The 11,627-nt window shown below is 46.8% G+C and overlaps 1 protein-coding gene across 1 annotated transcript; it reads right to left on the bottom strand.

Annotated features, from left to right (window-relative positions):
* Nucleotides 1–868: 868 nt before the first annotated feature.
* LOC124696316 lies at nt 869–11,627 on the bottom strand. Its single transcript, XM_047229048.1, has 4 exons — nt 11,137–11,627; nt 10,976–11,046; nt 10,777–10,882; nt 869–1,006 (listed from the first exon to the last, which is right to left on the bottom strand). The coding sequence occupies exons 1-4, from the start codon at nt 11,467–11,469 to the stop codon at nt 869–871; spliced, it is 648 nt and encodes a 215-aa protein (XP_047085004.1). The 5' UTR covers nt 11,470–11,627.

Consider the following 11,627-nt stretch of genomic DNA (forward strand, 5'->3'; position numbering starts at 1 on the left):
CAAATTGGCATTTTTAAGAGGGGTCCCTTTTAAGATCACCTTTTTCCCCTCTTTCACTCTCTGTCATTTTTCACCAAATTATTATCAAATCTAGAGAAGCTTCCATTTCTGTCTTTCTTCAATTATTTGTGCCTTTTGGCCCTCATTTTTTGCCAATATGGCAGCAAATCTAGTACTCCCTCTAGTCCATATTAATGACCTCACCTATCTTGGTTCATATGTACTCCATCCGTGCATGTATATAAGATGTTTTTATTTTTTCTTTGATTCATCTACTTTAGTTTGTATCTAGTATAGGTTTTAGTGTGTAGATTCACTCTTTATAGTTTGAATGCAGTCCACTCTAAAAACATATAAACAATCTTATATTTCTAAACGGAGAGAGTATCTAGTTAAATCTAGAAGCAAATCTCGATGGTAATGTACGATAAATTCACACCGTCATAATAAATCGAGAAAACAAAGTAGGGCAAACAAAGTATAGTAGAATAGGGATAGATAATAAGTTGCATATAGCAGCCAACATAATAACAGGTTCTTAGGTTCTTCACAACACCAACATATTAACAACAACAAAATAAAAAGCTGCTTTGCAGCAGCAGCACACATCCTGGACTCCGCCTACTCCATCTGGCTCCTCCTCCAGTTCTTGCTCCCCTGTCCCTTGATCTTGGGCACCTTGGGCTTGATCGGAGGCATGCGCCCGGCGGCGATCTCCACCCGCTGGAAGTTGCGGAGTTGAATGCCGAGCGTCTTTTGCTTGGCGTGGAAGGCGTAGTCGTTCACTGTCGCGCCGACTTTGGGGAAGGTCCTTCCGATGTCCTCGGCATGCGTGAGGAGGCAGTTGAAGTCGGTGCCGCCTTGTCTCCTAGTGCAGAAGGGGCACTTGTAGAAACCTTTGGCGAAGTAGGAGGCGGGCCGAGTCGACTCTGCAGCCTCCGCGGCACTGCTCAGGAGCCTTGGTGTGCTGATCCTCCTTGTCGCTGCCGATATCGCTGCTAGACACCTGATCCATATCAAACGGAAACTATGAGTGAATAAGTTACAACAATGACGTAACGTGCATGATAACAAAGTTAGGAAAAAACAGAGTCAGCCTCAGTTAGATTGAACACGATTATATATCTACAGGAACGGGGTTAGCGAACCAAAGCTAATGCACAACAGATTTGTACACAGCAATGGTTCGCTGTACCCGCCTTGTACAAATTTGTGCCCAACTATTCATCATAGGCAAAGAAATAAATTTCAGATCTGAATAAATTAACCTAACGTCCGAACCCCAAATCTTAACCCAAAATCTTAACCGATTGAGATCACATGATTACTTGCATAAATTAACCGAATCACCGAACCCAAATCTTAACCCCAAATCTTAACTGATTGAGATCCCATTATTACTTGCATAAATCAAGAAGGGATCAAATCAAAATAGAATAAAACCGGCGCAAATATTAACCTAATACTCATCCTACCTACAGATCGGCACTAATAGTTACTAGGGAACCATCAAAAATAGGGTTAAAAAGGAAAGGGGAACAACAAGGGAGCAAACCATAGTTACCTCGTCCCAAGGGTCGTCCATGTAGGTGTCGTAGGGGTTCGCCGGACAAATGTACGACACCTTCTCATAGGGGTCTCATTCCGGCGGGATCTGACCGCCACCAGCGGCAGCCTCCGATGCACCAGCGGGAGCCGCCAATGCACCGGCGGCGGCGATGGCCGTAGAGGGGACGACATCGAGGACGGAGGACGTATTCGCATTCTCCTTGTCCATCGCCGGCAGAGAGGGAGAGGTTTTTTTTTGCTTTGGAGAAGATGATGGGACGTGAGAGGTGGCGTTGCGTGAGGGAGTGAGAGTAACAGTGAGATAGTGCGAGGAGGCGAACATGGAGAGACATCTATAAAGGCGAGGGGTCCTAAATGCGACCCGCGTCCTACGCGTGCACGTTTGCACGTCTGCACGTCTTCGACTTCTGCACTGCGACACGCATCCACGATTGCACGTCTTCAACTTCTGCACCGCGACCCGCGTCCTAAGCGTCAATAATAGCACGTCTTCCACTTCTGCACCGCAACAGGCGTCCTCGAGTCTAACCCTCGAAATTTAGATATACTCAGGTATACCCTTGAGTCTTATACTAGCATTTTTTGTGTGTTCAGTTTTTCCCCTGAGTGCTAATACTAGCTAGTGCAATATACTCAGTTTTACCCTCAAGTGGCTGGTCAAGAGAGAGTCAACAAATGAGATTAAGCTAGTTAAATGAGTCATTTAATGTGCAAAAAATTCCAAAAAGATAAAACCATAGTGGCACTTACTCATGGAGTCTTCTTACGCGACCTGCCACGATGGGAACCATAACAATCATAGATAAATCAAGTTTTACCATAAATTGCCACTTCTCAAATCACCCAGTAGCTATGAAGGTGCATGGCTTTCCACAATAAGCCTTTCCCAAAACAGTTTTCCCCAAAACATATTTTGTCTGAATTAGGCCACAATTTTCACACTCATGTATATTTGTATTCCAAATAGTTTGAGGTAGGCCAAGATTGGTTACATTGTACAAAACAAGCATTTTCCATTTTTTAAATGTCATATTTGAATCGCTTAGTCTGTTTACTGCTCACGTGCCCTTGGTTTCTTGATACTACTCAGTTTTGCCCTCTCCCTTCACAAATTCTCACAGACGCCCAACCTTGCCCTGATTGGTCTAGCCCTTGTCACGCGGATCGTGCCCGCCGACCGTTGATCGTATGATCTAACGGGCAGGATAACCCCTCTCTCTCTGATCGGGGCCAGCACCCTCTCCGTGTGTCGGCGGCTAGCTTCCACCCTCTATGTATGCTAAATACCCAGTTTGCCACCAGATTCAGCAAGTTTGGTTTTCTGTATTATTTTCACGCGCTAAAAATTATAAACTCTTTTAGGCATTACTTTTCACGCAAAAATATGATAAACCATCACCTATTTCTTGTAGCCATTACTTTTCACGCAAAAACTAGATTTCGGTGAATGCATTATTTGTCACCCCTCTACAATTATCAACTCTCTTTAGCATTCCTTTTCTTTTAGGGTATATAGTTTGGGATATAGTTTTGGTTATTTGAAACGTCCCAAAAGTGGTATAATTTTGATATAAACATGAGGCATACATATTTGATGGATTTCGGTGAATGGATTATTTATTACCCCTCTAACAATTATCAACTTTCTTTAGCATTCCTTTTCTTTTAGGGAATATAATTTGGGATATAGTTTTGGTTATTTGAAACGTCCCAAAAGTGGTATAATTTTGGTATAAACATGAGGCATACATATTTGTGGGATTTCAGTGAATGCATTATTTGTCACCCGTCTAACAATTATCAACTATTTTTAGCATTCCTTTTCTTTTAGGGAATATAGTTTTGGTAATTTGAAACGGCCCAAAAGTGGTATAATTTTGGTATAAACATGAGGCATACATATTTTTCATATTTGGAGGATTTCGGTGAATGGATTATTTATCACCCGTCTAACAATTATCAACTTTCTTTAGCATTCCTTTTCTTTTAGGGAATATAGTTTGGGATATAGTTTTGGTTATTTTAAACGTCCCAAAAGTGGTATAATTTTTGTATAAACATGAGGCATACATATTAGTGGGATTTCGGTGAATGCATTATTTGTCACCCCTCGAACAATTATCAACTATATTTAGTGATAAGGGAGGAACCCACTGGATCCTCCAAGGTTGAAGCCCGATCTTTCACAGTGAGAATCTGGGGTAGTAAATCCTCCCAACAACGCGATGAACGCAACCTGGAGAAGAGGGAACGAATCCAGCAAGCAACGGATCGATGAACGATACGCCTCAAACCTGAGCTAGACAATCCTTGATGAACACAAGAACCTTCGCAGCGGATAATATAGATAAACGACAGCACCGTACCCCCGGAGGGATGATACACGTGAACACACGCAATGGAGAAAACCCTAATCTTCAGAATAAACTTGTTCTGGTTCTAACCCTAGCCGCACCTCCACTTATATGAGGGGTGGGGTGGCCGGCCAGCCCCTAGTGGGCCTCTCTACCTTGGTTTGGACAGGCCCAAACTAAACTGACTCAATTTATTAAAAACCCTAATTGGCCCACATATGACCATTACATAAACTAGGATAAATAAGGCTGGTGGAGTCCTGAATCCGGGCTCCACATAGGCCTCCATGCCCGTATCATCCTCCCCCTTCAAGAAGCGTTGTCCCCAACGCGTGAGGGTCTTACGGAAAAGGTGACGTGATATGAACATGACACGTCCTCGCCGTCCTCAAGTCTTGCTTGCCTTCCACACCACATCCTCCCTCGCGGCCTTCTCGACTTGATACGGCACTTGGCGCCTCCTTTCTTCTCCACATGAGCTTGGACTTTGGCGCCAATTCCTTCTTCTTGCGAGGTTTTGATGGACCCTCGTGTCACCTTGCACATGACCCTGCACAATATGTGTAATTCCGGGCCACATAGATGTCTCACACGTCCATCCTTGCCTCGATGCATCCGTGGTGTCGCGGAAAAGCCGGACTGCGATACTCCTAGCACGGTAGTGCCGGCCGCACCTGTCTCCACGCGACACACTCGCCTCCCACTCCTCCCACGCGCATCTGCGCCACATGTCTCGAAACATCATCAACACAAACATCATCGGTCCGTATGCTAGCATCAACACAAGCTGGAGCCGTAGCACATGCTTTGAAACATCCACATCAACAACAAGTGTAGCTTCCTCCGACTTGTCACCAACAAGAAGCTGACTTGTGATCTACGGGCATGGGCTGAAACATCACCAATATCAATGCTTGGAACATCATGCACCTCTTCTTGCACTTTAGGCTTGTGCAACTTCTTCTTACGCACCACTAACTCCACATCGGACTTGATATGATCATCACCCATAGGCTTCAAAGTCCGTTGTTTGCCACCATGCATAAAAGAATATGTATTTGCTCGCCTAGCATGTGTCACATTGCGATCATACTGCCAAGGACGCCCAAGTAGCAATCCACACACCTCCAATGGCAACACATCGCACTCTATCTTATCAACATAATCATCAACTGTAAATGGCACACGCACCTTGTGAGTAATCTTCAGCATACCACAGCTATTCAACCACTCAAGACGTTTAGGTTCAGGGAAGACGCCATGTAGACAACCCCAACGCTGCCACCATCGCCTTGCTAATGCCATTAGTACAGCTACCACCATCAATCATCAACTTGCAAGCCTTGCCCTTGATAAAGCACTGAGTCTGAAACAAACTCCACCGCTGACCCTTGTCAACTGTCTTGCAAGCATCATCTTGTACCTTCTTGAGTTGCATATTCAGCCCACTCAATGGTACATCCTCCGCAACAGTCACAACAGTGCTCTTGGTATCAGAGCCAGGTTTCCTCTCCTCAGTGACTGTTTGTACTGGAACAACCTCCTCCACGGTAGTGTTAGAGCACACCACCGGCGTACTCAAGCGTGCACACTTAAAGCTATGACGCAGAAACCGCTTGAAATCTGCCCAACTAGACCGTAGACCAATGATACCCTGAACTATGAGAGCATTACGGTACCAACTAGCCACAACATCATCAACACGCCTGTATGCAAGATCAAATTCAATTTGGCCACCAAACGTACTATCCAAGGCCTTGCATCTCTCAAAACCACCGTCCATATGTGACTCGCAAATCTGAAATTCCATAGGTGTCGTGGAACTAGACAACCTCCACTTGATTATAGATGCATCAAATGGTTTACCCGTCCTCATACCGAGGTAGTCATAGTAGATGTCCGCCTTCCAACCCAGAGCACACACTTGTAATGTAAGTGTAGACGGAACAACAAAAATATCAGCGGCAGCACTGGTTTTCATCGCCGAAGAAACAGAACCGAGCGATAGCTTTGCCGCCCGGAGCCGGCTCGAACCGGCACGGAAACCGGTCGGTCCAGCACTGGGACCCGGTCAAACCGGCCTGTGGACCGGTTGGTCCGGCTCGGGACCAGTCGGACCGGCACGGGAACCGGTCGGACCGGCACAGGAACCGGTCGGACCGGCTCAGGAACCGGCAGGCGGTAGCAGCGCGATAAAGGGCCGGTTGGCATCAGCCCGTGGCCCAGTCTAGGCCGGCTGGGTCCGGCCTGTAGCCCGGTTGACCGACTGTTTGACCGGCCCGGCCGGTCCTGGGTCGGGTCAACCGGCCCTAGCACCGGGGCGCGTCGCGAAACGTCTTCTTCTTCCCCATTCCAGACGCGAATTTTCGCGATTTTGACCTCCAAAACAGCCATGGATGACCTCCAAACTGCACCAAACAACGCCAAACTTTCTCCAATCAACCTCCTTCGACCAAGAGCCAAACTCCTCCGATCTAGAGCCAATATTTTCCGATGCAAACCGATCCAAAGAGATCGATCAACAAAACCTCACCGTGAGCAACCCAGAAAGCTGATACCACATGATAAGGGAGGAACCCACTGGATCCTCCAAGGTTGAAGCCCGATCTTTCACAGCGAGAACCTGGGGTAGTAAATCCTCCCAACAACGCGATGAACGCAGCCTGGAGAAGAGGGAACGAATCCAGCAAGCAACGGATCGATGAACGATACGCCTCAAACCTGAGCTAGACAATCCTTGATGAACACAAGAACCTTCGGAACGAATAATATAGATAAACGGCAGCGCCGTACCCCCGGAGGGTTGATACACGTGAACACACGCAATGGGGAAAACCCTAATCTTCAGACTAAACTTGTTCTGGTTCTAACCCTAGCCGCACCTCCACTTATATGAGGGGTGGGGTGGCCGGCCAGCCCCTAGTGGGCCTCTCTACCTTGGTTTGGACAGGCCCAAACCAAACTGACTCAATTTATTAAAAACCCTAATTGGCCCACATATGACCATTACATAAACTAGGATAAATAAGCTGGTGGAGTCCTGAATCTGGGCTCCACATAGGCCTCCATGCCCGTATCATTTAGCATTCGTTTTCTTTTAGGGAATATAGTTTTGGTAATTTGAAACGACCCAAAAGTGATATAATTTTGGTATAAACATGAGGCATACATATTTGGCATATTAGGGGGATTTCGGTGAATGGATTATTTATCACCCCTCTAACAATTATCAACTTTCTTTAGCATTCCTTTTATTTTAGGGAATATAGTTTTGGTTATTTGAAACGTCCCAAAAGTGGTATAATTTTGGTATAAACATGAGACATACATATTTGTGGGATTTCGGTGAATGCATTATTTGTCACCCCTCTAACAATTATCAACTATCTTTAGCATTCCTATATTCCCTAACACGTATTTTTTTTGGTAATTTCGGTGAATGCACACACTAACTTTGAAAACAACTACAAGTACATGTAACTGAATAATGGATTTGTAACAAGGGATCCCTTGTAACAACTTCTAGCGCCTGATGAGCAATGATAAGAAGCCGATCGCAATTATACAACAAAAAAAACAACCAGCCATCAGATTAGCTTGCTTCTTCAACTCGTTCAGCTGCCTTAACTGCTTGTTCACTTTCTTCAGTTCTCCCTTCACTTCCACCAGTTCTGCATTGGGAGCATTAGGCATAATCGGAACGGCTCCTCTCTCCGCCGCATTCTCTACATCAAGTCCCCCCTCCCAAATTGCGCTCCCGAATAGCGCCAATTGATTCCTACAATTGAAGCCTCTGAACGTACACATCGATCCACTCGAAATACCCGCATATCTTCAGGATCTTAAAACAACAGCGTGAACCCTAAATCCCAAATTTGAGGGAATAACAAGAAAATCCAGAGAAAACAGAGAAATTGGAGCGAGATCTAACCTTATCCCCCTCTCTATATGGCAAGCTCTCGCATGCAAGGAACTCATGTCCATGGTTGCCGTTGTCGTCCGTCTTACAGATCGACCACTTCAGAAGCTCCTGGCGTGGGCGGTCGGGGCATCTTGTCAAAGGCACGGGTCCATGCTGCGACCATGAAGAACGGGAGGTCGAAGAGAAACTAAACATCACCCGCCTGCCGGAGAAGGGCTGCCGCTGGCGGAGAAGGAGAACAATGGGGCGCGGGGAAAGAAAAGGGAAGCAATGGCACGGGCACGGGCGCGGGGCTGGCTCGGGCTCCCATTTTGCAACGGTCAACTGGGTAAGCTGTGGGTCCAGCGCGCTAACGTGGACAAGTTGTGGGTCCCACGATTGATGATCTGGATAAGTGGAGACGTGTCCACTACGGGGCACCAACAGCGGCCCCACTAACGGTCAACTTAATGGGATTCCTCCCGTCCGAGCTCCTTGTGAGGGTTTCAGACAAGGGCTTGGGGAAAACTGAGGAAAAACTAAGCGGCCGGGGAAAACTGAGCACAACTAAGGACCGGAGGGCACGAAAATAGAAATCCGTTAAATAAATCTAAATAAACTTGCTATAATCATTGATGAAGCTTACATAATAGTCAAGGCGACCCATAGATGTAGGTGCATGACCCCATACGTCAGAAAAAATTAACTGAAGAGTGTGACGCCCCGAAACCGGTACCATGAGGATCCCAGCGAACCCGCTGAAATCCGCACGATATCGATTCAGAGACGCCCTCCGACACGACGTGCGCGACGAATCACACACGTGATGCCAGAGGAATTAACACGAGCGGTAACATTACAACAGGATTACAATAGAGCCCACAAGATACATATATTACAACAAAGACTCCAACGAGTCAAGATACAAATATACAGTACAAAGATCCAAATCATACAGAAGATCGAATACGTCCGAGTACGGACAAGATACAAATTGGACTAAGAGTCCTGAAAATAACCAGTGGCGTCCATAACCCTGCCCGGAGCCAAGCGGAAGGGTAACCTTGCTAACGTCGTCATCTCGTACTGTCAAAGTCGGGCCATCGGTTGCGAGACAAAGGGAGGAAGCAAAGAGAAAAAGGAAAGGCGAGAGTAAGTACCAAGGAACGAACTCCGGCACGTACTTAGCGAGACTTAGAAATGGCTATGCTCGCCGAAGCGAGTATAAATATATATCGCACTGGGGCTATATGGTAGGTTTAGCGGCGACAAAACTATAACCAATAGAGACACACTACAACATCCGTCTACTCGGATAAGATAAGAGAGCGCATAAGGTAACATGTGAAATACTACACAAACATAACCCGGTCGATTACACATATCCCCTCCAACGATTGCGAAGAGGCAATGTAAAAGGCACTCAACGGTGGACAAATTTTATTGAGTAACGGTTGTAGTAATGCTATATTACTACGCAAGTTATTAGCGAGATTATTAGCAACAAGATAACGGTGTAAGTTGTTCTATGATCAAGCTATACAATTCCAAGTCGTCCATAACCGCGGACACGGCTTATCGATAAGATGTACACCTGCGGGGTTGCCCAAATGTAACCATACGCATGCTCGACCCGCTTCTTACGGGCGATGTCTCACAACAAGACCGTTCCCGGTTCAACGAGAAAGTCTAGGGGGCCACCCAACTAAGCTACCGTGACGAAGTCGGCCGTACTCCGAGACGGACCCGGAGGTTGCGTAGGCATCTAGGCGGGCACTAACGGCCAAGCACTAGATAAGTCGTCTAGCAATTATGCGGTGCGATACAGAAATAAACCACCCGAAGGCAACGAGAAGTAAACACCCGAAGGCAACGGTAATAAACATGCATGCGCCAAATAAAACCAAGGTTGTGGCCCCCTTTTCAACTAACTCGAGAAAAGGTAATGGGTGAGGGGGGTCCCAGTGAATCCCTACGCATGGGTAGAGCGCTCAATCTCGGAACAGATAACAAGAACTCGGGTCCTAGGGGACATTAGCAAGTCAAAGTTCCGATGCTTTCGCAAAGGGGCTCACAGATGCCTCTGCTTACAATTTTAGTTGTTAACAAATAAGTAAAGCATGTGAATCTCCAACAACTGATATAGCATATGATAACCTCCCAACAACCCAACATATCCCGATATCAGATCGAGATAAACAACAGAGCCTAAACACGCCTACGACTCGCAAGGCTCAAACATCAAACAACGGCTATGGGTAAGGAATGATACATATAGGATTATTAGGGTAAACAAGTGGAATAGGACACGTAACTCGATAAAGAAGCGCAACATATGGATAGCAATGCGAGGAGAGAGTAAATAGGTGAAGAGAGGGGCTCGCCTGTGAAAGCTGCAGAAGAACTTGTCGGAGAACTCGTCGTATCTCACATCAACACTTCGTGATCCTATCCGGGAAGAAGCAAATGCTGGTACACACAACGGATGCAAGTCTTACAACTACGGAATAAGAATCGGCATGATCAAGATGATATGCATGACATGGCGGATATGATGCGATGCACTTATCTGGATTAAGCGGGATCGGAATCCCGAACAAACAAATTAGAGTTCGAGTTGCATTTTCTACCGGCAAAGTTAAGTGGTTGTTAGCATGGCATAGCATGGCAAGGGTGCGCTACTTCAAAGTTAAATGGAACCGGGACATCATTTATATAATATCCCACATATTCCATATGTTCCATATTAGGTGATAATGCAAACTAGCACGAAATTATATGATGCATGATGCAACAGCAAGCATGGATGGCATATTCATGTTCAGCACATTTTTCTGGTCAGTTTTCATATATAACATGTTTTATTTCGAGTTACGGTTTAGGAGATATGATTTTCGCAAGATTTGAACATTTTCAGCAAAAACAAAGGAACACGGGCGAACTAGGCCGGACCTGCAATGCCCTGGGCCGGATCTGCTGTGCATCGGCGATGGGTAGATTCGGGCCGCGTGGGGAGCAAGCTGCGTCGGACAGAACTGGGCTAGGCCCATCAGCGGATCTGGAGGGGAAGCAAACAAAAAGAAGGTTGGTGTTAATTAGTCTCCACTGGGATTTGATCTCAGAACCTTCTGATCGAAGTCAAAGGAACGAACCAGCCGGCCTGCTGGTGATGTTGATTTTGGAACGGCTCTGACCAAAATGAAGCAGCTCTGTTCGCAAGATCTGAAGCAAAAGGAAGAAAAAGGTTGGAATAAATTGGACACCATGGGGAGTTGAACACGGGATGTCTAGTTTCGGAAGTAGAGGTCGAACCACCACGTTGCTGCTCACTGGTTGTACGGAACGAGGCGCGTCGTGCTTTGAGGTAGACGAGGCGAAGCTCGGGGATGAAGGCCATGGCGGAGCTCGCAGGTCGGAGATGAACTCGGCGACTGGGAGCGAACCTGGACGAGGTAGAGGCCGTCGGAGGTGCGCCTGAACACGAGGAAGCCGGAGGTGTTCTCGGTTTGGCCGGAGGAGGACGAGGGTGGCCGGAATTGATGGATTTTGTTGCCGGAGTCGGAGAAGAATCGGCGATTTTCTCGATGATTTAGAGCGCACCGGCTCGATTCCTTGCACCAGGATGAAGAGGTGGACAAGGCGCATCTTTTGGTACCCTTGGCTCGGCGAGGGGTGGCCTCTAGCGGCGGCGCCATGGTGAGGACGATGGTGGCAGTGGGTTTTCTCCAGTCTCTGTTTCTGTTCATGGGAGGGAAGAAGAAAAGGGGAAGAGAGATGGTGGCGGCGCGAGAGGGAGGAGGGCT

This window comes from Lolium rigidum, chromosome 3, assembly GCF_022539505.1.
Source record: "Lolium rigidum isolate FL_2022 chromosome 3, APGP_CSIRO_Lrig_0.1, whole genome shotgun sequence".
In the NCBI taxonomy this organism is placed as follows: domain Eukaryota; kingdom Viridiplantae; phylum Streptophyta; class Magnoliopsida; order Poales; family Poaceae; genus Lolium; species Lolium rigidum.

Coding starts and splice junctions, on each gene's coding strand:
- LOC124696316 (XM_047229048.1), bottom strand. CDS start 11,469: ATGCGCCTTGTCCACCTCTTCATCCTGGTGCAAGGAATCGAGCCGGTG. Junction 10,883..10,975: donor ATCACCAGCAGGCCGGCTGG/TTCGTTCCTTTG, acceptor CTTCCCCTCCAG/ATCCGCTGATGGGCCTAGCC. Junction 1,007..10,776: donor TCCGGCCCAGGGCATTGCAG/GTCCGGCCTAGT, acceptor GATATGGATCAG/GTGTCTAGCAGCGATATCGG.